The 19073-nt window shown below is 52.5% G+C and overlaps 1 protein-coding gene across 11 annotated transcripts in view; it reads right to left on the reverse strand.

Annotated features, from left to right (window-relative positions):
• Positions 1 to 6814: 6814 nt before the first annotated feature.
• PLEKHA6 (pleckstrin homology domain containing A6) overlaps positions 6815 to 19073 on the reverse strand; it is a 135909-nt gene continuing 123650 nt past the window's right edge. For 7 of the 11 annotated variants that reach the window (XM_087436853.1, XM_087436869.1, XM_087436880.1 and 4 more), the window contains 8 exons: positions 17406 to 17535; positions 17116 to 17222; positions 16076 to 16252; positions 14876 to 15043; positions 14668 to 14801; positions 13994 to 14139; positions 9528 to 9651; positions 6815 to 8880 (listed from right to left, as the gene is read on the reverse strand). In XM_087436853.1, coding sequence (XP_087292979.1) covers positions 9536 to 9651; positions 13994 to 14139; positions 14668 to 14801; positions 14876 to 15043; positions 16076 to 16252; positions 17116 to 17222; positions 17406 to 17535 — 978 coding nt within the window. In that variant the 3' untranslated portion in view covers positions 6815 to 8880; positions 9528 to 9535. Of the gene's footprint in view, positions 8881 to 9527; positions 9652 to 13993; positions 14140 to 14667; positions 14802 to 14875; positions 15044 to 16075; positions 16253 to 17115; positions 17223 to 17405; positions 17536 to 18857; positions 19008 to 19073 lie in introns of all 11 variants that reach the window. The other 4 variants (XM_087436857.1, XM_087436889.1, XM_087436912.1 and 1 more) reach the window with 3 other exon arrangements.

Consider the following 19073-nt stretch of genomic DNA (forward strand, 5'->3'; position numbering starts at 1 on the left):
CACTCTTCTCCTGGTTCTCCCCGGAGGGCACTGCCCCCTCCTGCTCTGCCCCCCTGGAGACGGCAAGGCCCACCTGCCTCTCTTATCGCCCACCCTCCATGCCTGGAGGCTGAGTCCCAGGCATCTGGGACTTCCATCTGCTCTGCAAAGTGTGGACTGTGTGTGGAAGAACGGGGAGGCAACGAACCCGGGCTCCTCACTTGGTTTGGTGGAGGGCGTGGGAAGAGTTGGACTCATGTTTCTCTTTGAAAAAGTACTAAATTCACCCTGTAAGTCAAGTTGGCTTACTTTGTGCTCTTACCCATGCTGGACGCTAGGGGGTGACAAGTAACTGAGAAAACTTGTTGCTAACAATCCCCTGGGAGAGCCAGATTCCTTAAATCAGGGGCAGGAGTGCCCCAGGGGAGTTAGACATGAGGGCTTCAACTCCTTTCCCAGCAATGTCAGCTTTGAACTGCGAGGTTGAGCTCCGGGAGACGAAAGATGAACTTGGGCTTAGGGGAGGGCCGGACGATTCAGGAAGCCTGGTCCGCGTCCACTCGGTAGCTACGGAGCCGTGGGCGCATCCTTTCTCCCTCTGTGGGCCCGAACAAAGAGGCAGACAAGTTCCTCACACCCTTTCTCCCACTGTGGAGTGTGGTTCTCAGCCCCCTTACAGCCAGCGTCCCCTTTGTAATGTCCCCTCTACCTTGAAATGCAGTTCACAGATGCTATGGCCATTCTACATACATCATTTTGAAAAAGGCAAATAAAGCTAATTATAATAAAGAAGAAAAAAAAAGAATAATTTATAATAAAACACGATGTCTCTCAATATATAAATGCTCAGGCAATAGCATCCAAGAACACGTGGATGAAATAGGCAGATTGCTTGCACCTATTTGAATTTAAGAGAAATAATAGACCAGAGCATTATATACAAAACAAACAAACAAACAAAAAATACCACCACCAACCCCCCACCCCCGAGAATGAAAGAGCAGTAGAGAGTAAACACTAGAATAAAAACTGTTAGGTAAGTCATGACAGATTAGCCGTACTTGTGCATAAAAAGAGACAGGGGGAGAACACCTTAGTTGAAGTAGGGATAACAAGCAAGGCAAATTAGCCATGGCGACAGGGAGCCAGCGAGCAGGCGCCACGTGGTGCAGAGGCGCCACTGCTGAAGTAGTGCCGGGTGTCAGGGCTTGGGAGAGGGGGCACGCATCACAGACCCAGTGGTCTCCATCTTGACGCCATCGTGTGGTGAGGTAAAATTCAGCGGTGGGATGGATCTTCCGAGGCCTTGGGGACCGTACATTTCCAACAGGCACTGGGGACTAGAGGAGGGGCTGGAAAGAGCAATGGTCACATAAGCGGTTTAGGGCAATGGCGTGTGGACCCCGGGGCAGTATTGGAGGAAGATAGACAAACAACAGGCAACGCCCCAAACGTTTCCACATGGAATCGTTACAACATCGTGCTCAACCTTGGGCTGCAAATGTAAAGGATGGAAAAGATAAGGATGGCGATGATGTGAAGTCCTTGCTAAAAGCACTTGTTGAGGAGATCCAGTGAGAGGCCTGCGTTTTAAGCATCTTTGCTTTGATGGTGTCTGGGGCTCTCAGATCTCCTCAGGTAAATATCTGCAGTCAGTCTCTTTGCTTATTCCCTAAGACTCCATTGGAACCACTTGCAACCAAATCCACAGTAGTTGAAATGGTATAATCCATTGTGTAGACAATGCCTGGAGTAGATCATTCAACAATTTTGAGACATTGTCTTTATTCCATTTAAATTTCTTCTCCATAATAACCATCTCCTAACTTACTGAGTTATTCATGAAACATTAAAAAAATACTTAGAAGCTTATAAAAACTTTTTAGTACTATTATGAATTGCAGTATGACCGACTTAGTAATACTGGTAGTGGGTTTAGTCCAGTAGTACATTTTAAGGTCGTGCAGGATAGAGGACAGTTATTTTGGAAATCTTCCCTGTGCACTGCAGCAACTAAACACCAGGAAGAGTTTTGCCCCCTCATCACTGAGATAACCCAAGATCCCCCACAAATTTCCAAAATCCCCCTAGGGGCCGGTGTCACCCCACTGAAGCCCACCTGTGGGTTAAGAGCTTGTCAGAGCCCTGGGCTTCATTCATCCCAGCCATGTGAAACCTTAGACATTCATTTACCCTCTCTGTTCCTCAGTTCCTTGGGTAATAACAGCATCTATGACACAGAGATATATTGAGCAGTAGTGAGTAAATACATGTGAAGTGCATAGAACTGAGTCCCTGGCACATGGTAAACGCTTGATGAGCCTTTGTTATTACTATTCTAGGATAGTTATGACAAGTACTATTGTTATTAATATCACTATTATTAGTATGCTGTTATATGAAAGACTTCTGCTCTCATCTTAAATTGTGCTTCCACAGGTCTCATACACCTATAGCAGCTAAGAATACCTCCCCCAGCCATGGAGCCTACCTGTGAGCTCAGGAGAACTGAACTCTCCTGAAACTGGGCCCTCCTGGCCTGGTTCTCTGATGGCAGTGCTGGGTTCTGGAGTTGGGCTCAGAGGGGCTTGTCCACAGCCCACCTCCCTGGAGAGGAGCCCCTTTGTGGGGGCCACCCCAGGGAGGAGGATGTAGGCCCTGGAGGGCTGGGGCTGGGCCTCAGCCTGTGGCAGCCCATGGCCTGTCCACGGTGGGGAAGCGCTGGGGCAGTGCATTACTCCCTAGCACTGGAGGAATAGACGTGGGCAAGGGAAGGACGCCTCAGAGGGCAGAATGGCTGGGGCCCTGGCGACATCTCCCAGCAAAGGCCGTGCAGCCAGCAAAGTGGGGGACCTTGGGAAATACTTTCCCACTTCCCTCATCATGCCCCTGAAGGTGGCTGAGGGGCCTACCTGATGTCACTCACCACCTCCTCACACTTGTAAATGAATTTGAGTTTTCAAATCTACGCCCAGTGGTGCTGTGCTCTCACATCCACCTCCTCTCCGAGCTGCTGGCTCTGACCCGGTGTTTTTCATCCGTTTTCTCATTTGACTTTCTTGCGAGCTCCATAAGATGGCCGTTGACATCCCCATTTCACAGATGAGGAAACTGAGACACAAGGATTTTAGTGAGTCTTCATGCAGCTGCAAGGAGCAGGGCCAGGAGCTGAGCATGACACATCACCTTCTCTCCCCTCAGTCTCAGCGCTGAGGGGACCCAGTTCTGCAGTGGGGACTCGGGGACAAGGCGGGTGGTGTGGCCCCAGGTCCCTGGCCGCAGCAGGGTCTGAAGCCTGGCTGCCCACCTGGCCCTGTCGTGCCTCTCTTCAACAGTACATGAATGATCCTGCAATTACAGCACCACTGCTTACAGGGCATTCTGCTCACTCTGCTCTTCCGTTTACGTTTCCTGACTACTGCCCCTTGTATAGCCCTAGCCTGGCTTGATCAGGGGGCTGCTCTGGGCCCGGAGGTGGAGCAGGCAGGGACCTGCAGTGTCTTCCTTGGAGAGGAGCCAGCCTTTGTTCCTGGGGACAGTGACGCCCAGCGGTGCTCTGTGCTCTCACATCCACCTCCTCTCCAAGCCGCTGGCTCTGGCCCACAGGGGCTGCAGATGGAGCGGCAGGCCCCGGACGTCGACAAGTTCTCCCACCCACCTCCTCCAGCCCCAAAGGCCTCTGTCTTGAGCCTGCATCTGGTCCCATCCCTCCCTCATTCACAAAGGACATCAGGGTATATAGCTCTCCCAGGGGTCATAAAATCCAAAATATAGTCACCTTATTTGTAAAAAAAAAAAAAAAAAAAAAAATGAGCACACACTATCCTAGCCCTTTAGGGGTGAGAATAGGTGTTTAGAATTCAAAATCACCATTAGAGCCAGACTGAGGCAAATCAGGAATTAGAAGCAGCTGGCCACCCCATCTCCTCTTGCGCAATTTTCTTCTCTTCCCCGAACCACTAATGCCTCCATTTCTCCCCAGACATCCTACGGAAGCCCAGCTGGGGCCTGCCACTATCCTGCCTCACTTTCTGTCTCTACTCCCCATCCTGTAGAATTTACAGGGCTTCTTACTTTTATTCTTCACAGAAAGATTTCAGGGGTCGGCCCCGTGGCGTAGTGGTTAAGTGCGCGCGCTCAGCTGCTGGCGGCCTGGGTTCGGATCCCGGGCGCACATTGATGCACCGCTTGTCAGCCCATGCTGTGGAGGCGTCCCATATAAAGTGGAAGAAGACGGGCACGGATGTTAGCCCAGGGCCAATCTTCCTCAGCAAAAAGAGGAGGATTGGCATGGATGTTAGCTCAGGGCTGATCATCCTCACACACACACACACAAAACAAATGAAAAAAAAACAAAGATTTCAAATGAAGAAGCTCTGGTAAAGTCCTTCACACTGAGTGTCAATAACTGATAACCACTGAGTACCTGCCAAGAGAAATAAACCCAAGGCATTGAGGCTGGATGAGAAGAATTTGGGTGGCCTTTTTGATAACCTCCCTCAATCATGCACCTTCTTGTACCCTAAAGCAGAAATACAGGGCATGGTGTAGCAGCAGAGAGAGGCTGGGAATTATTTTTCTTCCCCTATAGTCCTACCCTCAGTCTCAGGGACAAATCAAGGGAAAGTTTCCAGGGCCTGAAACATCTAATGCTCCCATCACATGGGACCTTGGACAAGCCTTGATCTGGGGTGACCTGGACTGAAAAGACGACCGTGGTGTTGGCAGCACACCATCACCCCCGGCTCATGGGGTGGAGCACTCTTCTGAGAACTCTGGGTTTCCTGCCGGGGAGGGAGGCGAGCAGAGCAGCCCGAGGCATGGGGGAAGGGGTGGTACATATGCCTTGAACCCAGCTTTGCTCTTAGTGAGGCAGACCGGCCCCAGACACCCCTCCCCTTTTCTGCCAAGCCAGTAAATTGCCACGGACCCTGAGGCCAGCCACAGACAGACAGGGACACTGCGCGAGGGGCACACCACTTGTACAAACCATTTTATTTCCTGTATGGGGTTTATACAAACTTGCAAGATACAAATGCAGAGCTCACTGGGATTCTTCAGGTCCTATGTCTAAAAAGAATGCTGCTGAGAAGGGAAGCAAGCTCTCACCTGTCAGTCGGGACACCCCCTCCCCGGGGAGGGGGCTCATTTTCTAGAAGGATGCGAAGGGGCTGCTACAGTTGTTTGGTCCCCTGACACAGATGCCCTCTGTTTACCTAACCTTAACTCTTCTCCTAAGGTCACTTTTATACTAAATAAAGACACTGAGATCATACATTTCCTTGTATGGTTTATTGTCTAATACTAGCAAATCAAATTGGCCCCAATATGTGCATAAATAGATATATGTATATATACGTATATTTCATATTTTTCCTTATTTTAAGAGCTGCCTGGTGGGGGGGTGCCTAATGGGGAAAGGAACTGATTCCATCTTGCTATAGTCAGCCCTGCCCAAGAACATGCCTCTCACTCAGGCAGGAGAGCACGTGAGCTCAGCTCATGACCTCACAAAATCTTTAAAGTGACAGTACCAGCATTTGATTACAGCCTCTTGGTTATTGGTCAGGGAGGTAATGTGCTAATTGGGAAGGCCCTAGATTAGTAACCACAGCTGTCCCCAGGTGGGTTACTCAGCCCTGGGCCTCCATCTGGGCCCCATTCATAGTAAGATGCTCTAGGCTGGGAATAGGGTACCAGTAAATGACAAAATTGGGAGATCAGCCTTCAAATGCTGGCTAGGAGCTCTGGGCTAGATTCCAAAACCCTTGAGTCCAGATCTGGACAAAAGACTTCCATTCTGCCCAAATCCTTGCAAGGCAAGAGCCCCTTGCCCGCATTGACTGTCGACAGGCAGTTTAAAAGGCTGAGCTGGCTTAGTTCAGCGCCCCAGCAGCAGGCAGCCTGCCAGAGGAAAATCCTGGGGGTTTCTTGGGCAAGGCTGAGATGCTACATTGTCCACAGGACCCTCCTTAGCCCACAAGCTGACTTCGCAATCTGGATGCCAGACTGAGGTACCGTCCCCATGATAACAGCCCCCAGAGGAAAGGTCACAGAGGGAGACACATGCCATAGATGTGACCCAGACCAGAGAGGGATCAAGTGGAAAAGAGGGTGAGAAGTCCTGGAACTCGAACGTGTCTGCGCTGAAGGACCCGTGATCCCAAACCGCTTCCATTGTCCTTTGCACCGTACCCCGGGTCCATCAGGAGTAGAATACTTGGTGCTGTTTAGCATAGGCTGCCATTAAACTGTACACCCTTTCCAGCAGGGTGATGAGGGGAGGTGGCCCAGGAGCACAGCTGGACGGGGGGTGGGGGGGTGCCTGCATGGGTGTACTTTTGTGCACACAACTGCAAACATTTCCTTCAAAAGGACTCACATCTCATCACCCTAGAGGGTTATCAAGGGTTAACAGTGTAATCAAATCCATAGACTGGCACTTCCAAGAGAATGTCCTGCCCTAGCAAGATGCTCTCCGGGTGAGCTTCTGGGGACCAGCCCTTTGCAGACAAGGAATGAGAGGAAGGAAGCTACAGAGGGAAGGGCATAGGGCTGGACCTAGAGGCAGCCACCCCAGTCTCCTCGTATTGTTTGCCAATTCCATTCAGACATTGCACATTTTGAAAATAGATTTGCTTTTATAACAAAAGCGTAAAATAGATCTGTCTTAAAATAAGTCTTTCCTCTCCCCTTCTTTGGATCAAAGGCATGGGGTATGGCCACAACATGCTAGGAATGGCTGGAAAGTCAAGGAGAGAAAACAGGCCTGGGCAGGAGTTCTCAGAACGAATCAGACAGCCAAACAAATATATATATGACACACATACCTGTAATCTGTGTACTCTCCATACAACATATATTAAGGCATGTAAAGCAACATAAAGAGCCAGCTTTATGAGAGAGGAGGTGAGAGAGGTGGCAGAGGGGCAGACATTAATCCTTGGTATTTTACATCTATTTCTAAAAACACCACTTAAAAAAAAGAACAGACAAAGAAAGGGGAAGGCATGGAAGGACCCCCAAAATTCATTTCTTGTGGATGGAGAAAGGTGTGGGGAAAGAGGAGGAGAGGGTTACCTGGGAGCCAATCCTACCTGCCAGTCTGTGGGGGAGAAAGGATAGGTGTGGGGGGCTTGAGCTGTGCTAAAGATGGGAAATGTAGCCAAGGGTCATGTTCAAAAAGTCTGCTAGAAGTGATGATAAGTGGAAGCCCCAGCCTGTAACCCCTTGGAAGCATGAGAATGTCCTAAGCACCTAGAACAGTGCCTGGTACATAAAAGGTGCTCGATAAATATTTGTTGAATGAACAGTCATCTTTACTTGCATATGAACCCACAACTGTCCCAGCCATGACGGAGTGGAGAAGAACTGGTGGAAGATAAACTAGTTGTTCTGGGAGCTGTGGGAGGTCAGGCTGAAGTATCCGGGCAGCAGCTCTGGCAGAGACGGCTTGGGGGCCAAGGGTTTTTCAGCTTCTCTCTCTCTCCTCCATCCTCTCTGGCTACATTTGTCTCAAGGTGGGTGGAGCGGAGGAAGAACGAGCTTTGCTTCTGTGTCTCCCCCATCGGCCTCCCTGGGTAGGTGGACTATGAGAGAGCCAAGCTAGAAGGGAGTCCCCCGGTACAGCCTCACCAGTCCTCATCTGGGAGGCCCCGGATGCTGGGTAGGGTCCCAGAATCTGGCCTCCGGATTAAGGCCACATTCCCTCTCCCTGGGGCACAGTCTCAGTTGGTCCATGGCACATCGAGGGGGAAGGGGGACAGGAAAATGTCACAAAAATGGGTTAGGAAAGGCCCCAAGGCTGACCACACCCTACATAAGACAGGTCCTTCTCTCTGCCCTTGACCCCAGGAGGGGGAGGCAGACACCAGGCCCCGACCTACAAAGAGCCATCTCTCTTCCAGGCTGTCCTACCCAAGCCCTTCCTCCCACACCTCCATCCCCATGCCAAGTGCCTCAGCTGAAGGCCACCATGTGCTTGCTGGTGGGTCCTCCTGGGGCCCCGCTGATGCAGGGGACAAGGTGGGAGGCACAGAGCTGACAGTCTGGCACTGCACTTGGCGCTAAGCTAAGGCTCCATCTGGGGAAACCAATCCCATAGCCCCTTCCCATCTCCCTCCTTTGACCTGCGAATGAGTCCTGCTGCTTCCCTTCCCTCCCACTTTCCTCAGACCTCTCCTCCTCTCTGCTACCCCTTCTCGACCTCCCCTCAGACACTGCACAGACCTGCTGCTCTCTATCCACAGCCAGCACTGCCCCTCTGGGAGCCGAGGAGCCTCTCCCCATCTCTCCTCATCTTGTCTTTGGCTCAAGCAGGGTGGTCAGTCTCCACCGGACCCCAAAAGAGCACCCATAACAGAGACGCGTCAAAGCCCTGGGTACAGCTAGGGTAGTGGGGTGGGGCTGATGGGGGAAGGGGATGATGGCAGGTGCTGTCCTCGGTGTCAAGAAGGGCGGGAAGAGGCAGAGTGTCCATCTTCTCTTCACCTCTAGTCCTAACCTAAGATGGCCCAGGGCGTGTTCCCCACCATGGCATCTTCTCCATCAGGGAATGTTCCACTGGGGCCACCACAACCCCAGCCAGAGCCAGGCCCAGGCTCCTTGTGACTTGGGTACTAGACAGGATGTGCTCCCCACCTCGCCATCTCAGGTGCTAGCCAGGGACCACCGTCTGAGTAGTGAGGGCTTCAGGCCGGGTGTGGCAGGTATGTGGATGCTGAGGGATCCGTGCTCCTCTCAGCAGCAACCACTGGCCCCTAGCCTAGCTCCCTGCGGCATTCCCATGGGAGCACAGGGGCAGGGGGCCAGGGTGGGAGCCAGGACCTCAGGCGGGCAGAAGAGGGCTTCAGAATGTGGCTCTGTGGAGCTTCACAGCATTAGCCTCAGCCAGGGCTTGCACTAAAGAAAAGAGAAATGGGGTGAGAACAGCACAGCACACAGGAGCAATGGCTTCAGCCAACTTTCCCCGGAGAGTAGGGTCTCCTCCTGTATAAACCCTGTGGAAACCTGCCCTCCCTCATCCCTGAGAGAGGGAGCAAAGGGACAAAAGGCAATATGCTTTCCCACGTGCCTGACACTGAGCAGCTGGGTGCTGGGGGAGGAAGGGACCCAGCCTTTGGCTATAGTTCTCCAACGTTATTTTAATTTACAATAAGGTCTGGAAGAAGCAGCTTCTGGGGGCTTCTGAGGCAGGACTGCTGTGTATCTCAACAGACGGAAGGATTGTTGGCCAACGGGAGGTACAGGGGCGGGCCGTCAGGAAGTCCCTTCCCTGACAGCAGACAGGGAGGCCTCAGCTCTGTTCCCTGTCTGCTTCTGGAGAAGCAAAGCCGGTGGGCACCGCAGCACCCACGAAGCGCGCCGCCAGCCGGCTAGCCCAGCACTGCATGGGGAAGCTGGCGGGCTCAAGCAGATGGGCGGGGGCTAAGAGCAGCAAGGGCGGGGGTGGGGGAGAAGCGATGCCAGGATGAGAGGGTGTGGATGGCTCAACGTGGGAGAAAGGGCCCCACTCCTGGGTGGACGCAATACAGTAGAAAAGTGCTTACGTCAGAGCTCAGACCCGCATGGCATGGCTGCTGTCGGCGCCCCGTGGGGATTCAGACGATGAGGGGTTGGCTGACGGAGTCGGGGAAGCAGGGGAGGTGGGAGGGCTTGGGGAGGCACATTGCACTGGAAACAGAAATGAACAGGGAAGTGAATAGGGTGGGTGGGGGTGGGAGGAGCCAGGAGGTTGGGCACCCAGAGCAAGCGAGGACCTCCTCCGGGCAGATGGGAGCAAGGCAGGAGGCAAGCAGAGAGGAGAGCTGAGCCTGGGAACTTGCTCAAGCTGAGGCAGAGCTGCCTCGTTCCGCGCACCGTGGAGGAGAGCATGGGGCCCCAGAGGAGACCTGGCTGAATCCAGGCTCTGCTGGGAACCAGTGTGACTGTGGGCGGGGCCAGCCTCTCTGGGCCCAAGGCTCCCTCCCATCTGTACAACAGGAGAGGCACACACCTCTCCACTATCGTGCGGAGAGAATGTAAGTGCGGATGGCACCTTATATATGGTGATATCGCTAATGATTAATAGTGCAGTAAAATCACACTAATCCACATCTTCAGGCCCCCCTTTAATGACTAGATCCAGGTGAAGTGATCCCCACATTAATTCATTCCACGAAAATGGAGGCTTCTGACAGGCTTAAAGTGAGCTGTTCACTTGGACAGGCTCAAGGGCTCCCCACCATCACAGGAAACCCCCTTTTCATCAATCCAGGAAAGGTGAACTTCAATCCACCCCTGAACAAATCATTATAAGCCTCAAAGTGGTGACATTTGAATTACTGAGATTTTACTCTATTATTATTCTTATTCCATGATGAGAACAGCCAAGTGGAAGGAAAACGGGCGGGAGAGTTAACGTTAGGGACAAGCTCCACACGGGCTCCAGACCCTCGTGCACCCTCAGTGTAGCTGCGAGGCAGGAGAGGGGCAGAGAGCATGTCCTCACTTGGGCTCAGGGAAGAACCAGACCTCAGCCAGGTCACTCTGTGTTTCCTCCAAGAAAGGGATCCTGACCCTGAACTTCCAATGCCCTGCTCCCCTGCCCTGGACCTCACCATGTTCCCTGCCCTCTGTGCAAGAGAAGGGCCAGCGCAGCTCCCATCGCACATATATATACACCCACATACGTACCTAACACTCAGGGTGCTCTCATGAACAGCAAGTTGTGTCTGCCCACACACAATACATAACTTCTGCATGGGATCTGGCAACACCTTCTCTTTACACATTTACACATTGCACACAACTCAGATATGTGTGTGCTTGTGCGCTTCCAAACCTCGGCCGGCCACATGACCCAACACACTGGTAACTTCACATACAAATACATTCACAGATGCTTTCAAAACACACATTTGTGTGCATATCCATGTCACAGACCCAATGGTTAGTTATCTGGCAACTTCAACTTCTAATACAGTCAGAAAACCAAAAACTAAGCAAGAAATGTCTCAAGGAAGCCAAATAGATGTTACAACCAACACGCAGAGGAGCTCCTTGGAGTCCAGTTACTCTCATTCACACACATTCTAATAGGGGGTGATGTGCTGGGTTTCTAGCCCGTGGGAGATTAGAAACAGGAAAATTAGAAGAGAGAGAGGAATGGCGAGGCCCCCTGACATCCATAAGAGGCACAAGTGAAGAGAGAAAATCTTTTGTAAAAAGTAGACATCGTAAGTTGGAAAGTGTAACGGTTTGGCAGCATTTAGCACAGCTACAAACAGATTTGTACTGCCCACAGCCCCTCAGGGCACCCCTTCAAAGCAGGTCAGCAAAATAAGGATATCGATAACCACACGAAACGAGCAAGAGCAAGAAAGATTAATTATGTTAATTATAACGTCTTTAAGAAGGCAGAGAAATAGTACATAGACATCAGGAACATATCCATGAAAATAAATTCACATAGGTAGCAGATATGTATTGGACAGGTGTGATATTATAGCTGTGTGTTCACAAGTCCTACCACATCTGCACACATAATCAGTCACACGCACTCACATTCATGAGGCTGCTGTCTTCCCCATTCTGCACACACAGGTATATGTTCACAAATACTGCAATATATACACTGTGTACAACATACACACAAATGTTATCATTCCCCATACTGCAAAAAAGTCCATCACACATAATTACGTGCATTCATAAACACTACCTCCATCCATGTCCTGTACGCGCACATTCTACACTCCAACAGCTTACCAAACGCCACTGTACTAATAATGGCCTCCACACAATTGCCAGACATTTTGCACACATTCAAACTCCTATATTTGTACACAGACATTCCTTCCACCCACACGCCCCACAGGTGAATACACACATTTGTATACACACGTGTATCTAAAAACATTCCCTGATACAGACACGCACATGACATCATGCCACACACACAAACCTACGACTGCCACATCTTCCTATATACTACATCCTTAAGTCTGCACACATCGGTGTACTGACAGACACTGCAACCCTCGTCCCTGACCGCACCATCCATGCACACGCCCACACTCAGGCACCAACTCTGCATTCTGTGCCGGCTGCGCTATCCTCACGCCCTGTACCCAGCACTCCCATACACACAGGACCGGGCCTGGGCCATCGCACACTGCGCGTGCCCGGGGAACAGTCCTTGCTGTGCCTGACAGAGCTGCAGCTCTGGGAATCTGGGCCTCAGGCCAGGGGCGGTGGGGACAGTGGGCTAAGTCTGAGGTCTGGCCCTGCCACAGCTATTTTTTAAATAGTTGGGATTTTGGCAAAAGCAAGGTGACTGTTGCTGTCGGCGTACAGACCCTGAAATGCAAGCCAGTGTGTATCTAGGGGGAAATCGGATAGGCCCGCCTAGGCACATTTTCATGGAACCTTTGGCTGGGGAGGAGCAGAGGGAAGTTTTTAAAACAGTGTTGTACATTCTAACCCTTGAAACAGGAAGTTGCCTTTTGCCCGGAGCACGTGGAATTTGATCTTTGGAAGGTTCGAGTTCATTCTGCAGCTAAACTACAGGGAGCTTCAGCAGAGGCCTCCTTGCAGCCAAACTGGCTCTGCTGCCTTTAGGCTGCAGCATGGGGCTCTCAGAAGCCCATCCCTTCTCTGGCCCTCAACTCCAGCCCAACTGACAGCCTCTCTCTGAAATACCTCCAGGGTCTCTCCCTACCACATCTAACTACCCATCTAACGTCCTTTAAACCCTAACTGCCAGGAGCTTCTTCCTTAAGGCTTACTTAAACCCCATTTGGTGTAGCCTAAAACCCTCCGCTTTCTGCAAATATCCATATTTAAAATAAAGAGGAAAACCACAAACGGTTCCTACTTCTACTTCAGCTATTGCTATTTCAGCAAGTACTGCCACCACCCCAACACCACAGCACTCCCTCATCCCCAGCAGCACACAGCTGGCCAGCGTTTATGGGCACTGACTAAGCGCCAGGCGCTGTGCTAGGTGCTCAGCACACCTGATTGCTTCCGATCCTCACACCAGCAGACAGGAATTCTGATCTGAATTTTACAGATGAGAAAATGGAGCCTCAGAGAGCCGACTTCGAGCCCTGACTCACCAACACAAGACACCATCCCTTCCACTGTGCTCCCAGCCACAACGCTTACTGCTTGCTGCCTGACTCTCGCCCAGGCTACCACAACCCGTCTCTGCCTCCTCTACCAAAGCCATCGCAGCCCTGGCTTCCTCCTGGGCACCCCTCTCGCCTGGCCTTCAGTGCCCTCGCTCTCCCGCTCCTTCTGCAGCCTCACCACCTTCTGTGTTGAGGAGGAGGAAATACTCATTCTGGCAGGCTTCTTGACTTACCCACTGCCTTTCCCCTACCTTTCACCCACCCATGCATACAGAAGCTCCTGCATTCTTCCCGGTTACATCCTCATCTGTTCCAGATAACGTCTTGTAGTGTCTACTCGGGACTTGCTAGCCTTTGTATCAGGGTGAAGGCAGTTCCTCATACTCATCTTTTCTCAGCAGAAAAGTGGCTTTGGGTCAGTAGCCAAGGTGGCGACTGTCACTCTCAGCTCCTTGGCTGCCTGCACCAGCTTCTCTTTTTAGTCTTCTTATTTGCATGCAGCAAGAATGGGGAGAATATCCTGGAATACCTGGCCCTCACTCCACAGCTGCTCAATGCTTTGATTTTCCCCAGTCAGGCTCGGTTACCACTTTGTCTCTGGGCCTTTCCTGACCTTCCTGGGAAGAATGGCTCCCTGTGCTCCCCATGCCTCTGGCCATTCCTCCATACAGTGGCTAGGAGGGTCATCATGGCTCTGACTCCTGGAGGTCAGCACCTCTGCCCTCTGCACCCTCGGGGCTAGCGAAGTAGCTGGTGCTCAGTAAATGCTCATCCCAACCTTGAGGAACCTCTCCCCGGCCCTGGACCTCTCTGTCCCTGGCCCTCTTGCAGCTCTGTGACTTCTCCCCGACACCTGGTCAGCCGGTATCCCTGGTGGAGCGAGGCCCAGCCCCTCTCACCAGACAGCATGCGGCCCCTGCGGGAGGCCTCGGTCGCCAGGGCACAGGAGATTTCAATCCGCTTTTCCTGCTCCTGCAGCTGGCTCTCTGAGTCCTGGGGCACGTCCACAAGGTCCCCCTCGCCGATAGGCACCACGTTCTGCATACTGAAGAGGCACAGACACACAGACATGGGGTGGGGGGACAGGATGGTCCAATCGGCTGGGGGGTGGGGCCTGCGGACTGAGGTTAGTTGGGGGGCCAGAAGCCTGTGAATGTGCAGGCGCTGGTTCCCACCAAGGCTGTCCCCAGGGGTGAGTGGGACCCTGGCAAAACATGTGTTGGGACCCCTACCTGCAACAGTTCAAAATGAATTAGAAGGTTCAAGTGAACATTTAGGGCAGTCTTGCAGGGGAAAAGAAGTCACCAGAGGGCAACCCATCACTTTGTCTTGACGATACCAAATGCCTGAGCTCAGCAGGTCTCTTTGGCCCCCAATGGCAGCATCCTTGCCCCTGCCGCGTGCCTAGGCCCAGTCCGCTGCCTTGAGCCACTGTCTCCATTTGCTCTCTGCTGGAGAGGCTCGGGGCCCCCAACGACATAGGTCAGGGCACTGGATCCAGTGACACTGGTGCCCCAGGTGTCCTAGGTGCCAGGGTGGGCAGAGGATGTGGAGGTTCACCCAGGTCTGTTACCTGGACTTGGCAATGAGTGTCTTGATCCTCTCCACCTTCTTCTGCTTCTCCTTCAGCTCCTCGGGGCTCAGGGGGGTGTCAGGCTCCAGGTCAATGTACCGTTCGGGGATGAGGACTTTGTCTGGGGTGGAGAGCTGCGGAGGGACAGAGGTCACTGCCTCTGTCGCCTCCCAGGGTTCCCCCTCCACCCCTTCTGGGCTCCGCTCACCTCCTTATTGATGTCCACATCATAGTGCTGGGGCTCCAGCTCCATTTTGCGAAGCCGGGCAATTTCCTCCCGCGGCGTCTCATAGGCCTGCCCTCCAGGCTCCTCTGCCCGCAGGGCTGCCTCCAGGTTGGAGATGTCCACCTCATGGATGCTGCGGTGACGGCGCACCTAGGGGACAGCACCGTCATGACCACATGGGGCCTTTGTCACAATGCCAGCAGCATCTCCACTGCTACCCCTGCCTCCATGCGGCCCTAACCACGCCTGTGTCCTCACTGTCCCTGACCAGCCCACATGATCTTGCCTCCACCCACCGCTCCCACCGCCCCCACTGCAGAGCTATCCTCCTTCCACGCTGCTCATCCAAAGCCCGGCCCCCCTGCCAGGGCCCAGAGGTAAAATCTCATCAATCTCTCTCGCCAATACTCGTCACTCCCCATCCCGTTGTGCCCTGTGTTCACATTCTGTGCGTATACTTCAGGCGGCTGAATCAGTGTGTCTTACACTGATCTCTAATCATGTCATACGACAGAAGTTCCAATCCACCAACTAGAATGTAAACTGTTTGAGCGCAGGATCTGTGAGTCATAATTTTCCCATATGTCTGAAATTTAGTGGAAAGAAAAATTAGGCAGGTGCCTTGTGTTACTCTCAGCTCTGCACTTAATAGCTGTGTGGCCCAGGAATCCCTTAATTTCTCAAGACTTTGTTTCCCTATCTCTAATATAGGGACAATAATTCCTAACCCAGCGTTGTTGAAAGGACTAAGCGAGATGACATGAAAGGGATCTGTGAACTGTCTTGGGCTGTGCAACACAGGTTATCGTGATCACTTTCAGGATACCCAGCCCAATGTCGCCCACACAGAAAATGCTCTAGAAACAGGTATAAGTGATGGCTCTTTCTGGGTGTTGGATTTTGTACTCTCTTTTATTAACTGAATTTTGTGTAATTCATTTCAACCAAAATAAACAAGGCATTCTTCTTTGTGAGTTACTTTTCTTTAAACAGAAAAGGAAGCACTTGCTGCTGTATCTCTTCTGCCCAGTGGGGAGAGGCCTCCCCAGTTCTCCCAGGTGCCCCACTTGGGTCCATCCCAGCCCCTCCCTCACTACCACCCCCTAAGGCTGGCCACACTCTGCGAGTGGGCAGTGTCGGCAGATGCCAGGCCATGCCTAAGGGTGGCTGAGAGGACGTTACCACTTTGTAGGCAGGCCGGGCAGTGGGGTCAGGGGCCGGGCTGGCTGGGAGCTGCAGGCTCCTGCGCTTCTCCTTCATAGAGCCACTCTGGTGCCGCCGCATGCGGTCAATCTGCTCCTCCACACTCATCTTGACCTTGCCCTCACCAGGGAACACAGCACTCTTGGGGCGCTCCTGCTGCAGTGAGAGAATAGGGCTCTGACCGGTGCCTCGTCCCTCACCCAGCCTTTTCATCTGCCCATATCACTTAAAATTTCCCTTCTCTGTGAAGCCTGCCTCTAGTGGGTTGAACAGTGATCCCCAAAAGCTATATCCAAGTCCTAACCCCTAGTACTTGTGAATGTGACCTTATTTGGAAATTGGGTCTTTACAGATGTAATTAAGTTAAGGATCTCGAGATGAGATCATTGTGAATTAGGGTGAGCCCTAAATCCAATAAAGGGTGGCCTTATAAGAAACACGAAAAATGAAGACATGTAGAGTAGAAGGTGATATGAAGGTGGAGGCAGAGATTGGAGTGATGTGTCTACAAGCCAAGGAACACCAAGGATTGCTAGCTGTGGCCATAAGCTAGGAGAGAGGCACGGAATGGATGCTCCCTCAGAGCCTCCAGAGGGAAGCAACCCTGTGACACCTTGATTTCGGACTTCCGACCTCCACAACTGTGAGAGAATAAACTTCTGTTGTTTTAAGCCACCAAGTTGGTGGTATATTGTTAATTTCCTAGCAGCCTGAGGAAACTAACACACTGCCTTGGGTCAGCACATTTGACACTGACCACTGACTTTGCTACATTTGTATTTCATCGCTGGCACATTATAACAATTTTGTTAAATTTCTTGTATCTTTATCATGCATCTCTTCCTTGCCCCTTGACATATCTCCCCGAAATAGACTCCTCCTCCAGTGGGGCTGTGCCTTTCTCACTTGTTCTGCCTTCCTCCTCCAGCCCCAGGTTGCCTGAACAGTGGTGACAGATGGGTGGACACACAAGGTCCCTGGGCCCACATGAGCTCTCGAGCCTGCAGGTGTGTACTCACTCGGGAGGAGAGTCCATTGGTGAGCCCATTGGCACTCCTCCTCACCACCCTTGATGGGGTCACCTCCTCATCAGTGGGTGACTTTGTCCGCGGGGGCACAATGCCAACTGCAGGGAGACAGGGCAGCCGGTGGGCCTCATGGAGAGCAAGAGGTGGAGAGACAAGTGGACCAGCTCCTCAGAGAGGTTCGGCCCTGCGCCACGGGGGTAGGTGAGCACTCTCTTTGGGCATGAGTGGGCCCCACTCTGACCCTTAGCCTTACTTCTAGGGGAGGATGGGACAGGAAGTACCTTTGTTGAGAGCTGCCTGCTTCTCTGCCTCCACCTCTTGCCTGGTGGGCACAAGGCTGATGTCTCTAGAGGTGTCCAGGGGTGATGTCTGGTGGAGGTCTTTCTTGCTTTGCTCATAGCTTGCCTTGGGCTGGGAGAAAGGATGAGAAGACGATTGATGCTAGAGTGACTGCCAGAAATTTGGCTCCCAGTGGTGTTTCTTTGTTTTGCAATGGTTGAAGCACAAACCCTTGAAAACACGGGTCAGGGAAACTTTACATGTCCCAGCTGGGAAGTGGGCAGGGATGCATCGGGGCCTCCCAGCCAAGCCACCTTAAGGCTAGCCAGGGCGGGGCCATCCTGGGGAGTGAGGGCTCAGGGCCTCCAGAAGGCCCTCGGTTGAGGCCAATCAGACAAGCCCCTCAACCAGACCAGTCGTCTTGGCAAGCACCAAGAAGCACAGATTTGCTGTGAGCCAGAGAGGAGGGGCTAAAGGCCAAGGATCTCTGAAGATTCTGTTGGGATCCCACCCAAGACTTAAGCAAAAGAACCAGGTGAGCTTTGGAACCAGGATTCTGGGCGAAGTGAAAGGGCACTTTTTACTTGTGAGCTTGCAGAATCATGAGACCAGAAAGGTCCTCAGACATCATCTGTGCCATCCCCCTCCACTGTGTAGTCGAAGAATCTAAGCCTCAGTGAGGGGAATACAGAAGGAAGACTAGGCCAGAGGTCAGAACCAGTGCTAGTCCAACCAGAGAGCATGGGTGAGTCCTACCACCTTTCTTCATCTGTAAAACAGAGGGAATGTTCCCTGCTCTGCCCACCTCTGGGCAGACCCTCAAGGGTTATGCAAATGCCGGTAGCTGAGCCTAGATGAGAATATGGGTTTCCCAATTTTAGACACAGGACTCTTTCTACTCACCACGCAACCTCTTCCAAGCCTAACTGCATATCTCTCCTGGATCTTGGCTAGGGATCCAGGTCAGAGAAGGAGCCAGAACAGGGGAGAAAAGGGCCTGTATCCTTACCCTGCAGGGGCTGCTGAGACCCAAAGAGGACACAGGCAAGGCAGAGACAGACAGAGAGCATGGTGGATTGGAGTCTGCAGTGGATGAGAGCAGGGATTGGAATGGTACTAGTGTGTGTGGGGGTGTCACTTGATTTCCATCGTCTGCTGGTGCTGGTAAGGAGTGGGGCATAACCCACTACCCACAGCCATGGGCCGCCAAGGAGCCTGGGCAGGGGTAGGGCAGCAACTCATTTTCCCATCATCCAAAGAAAGCAAAAAGAGGAAAGAGGGCCTGTATGAGCATCTCCACATCCCTTTCCTTATCCCGGAGTCCCACTGGGCAGAGGGCCCAGTAGAAATTGAGCTGTGGGAAAATTAAGATTGGGATAGGGAAAATGACTCAGGGTCTGGCCTTGCCCCGTTCCCTCCACCCCTGCCCTCCAGGACCCAAGGGTGCTGGGTACCTGACCCCTGGCTGTCTCGCCACTGTGGTGCCAGGAAGGGGAGTTGGGGTAGGGCCAGAAGCGGCTCTCACTAGGGAGTGGAGGCACGGTGGGAGGAGACTCCAGGGGGACGTAGGCTTTGGGGAGGGGAGGCCGTGGGGGGCCAGCTTCCTAAGGCAGAGAGAAGCCAGAGCGTTAGAGGAACAAGAGCGGCCGCTGTGAGAGCAGGAGAAAAGA

The sequence above is a fragment of the Ceratotherium simum genome, chromosome 2 (assembly GCF_057802395.1).
Source record: "Ceratotherium simum simum isolate JZ-2026a chromosome 2, ASM5780239v1, whole genome shotgun sequence".
NCBI lineage: Eukaryota > Metazoa > Chordata > Mammalia > Perissodactyla > Rhinocerotidae > Ceratotherium > Ceratotherium simum.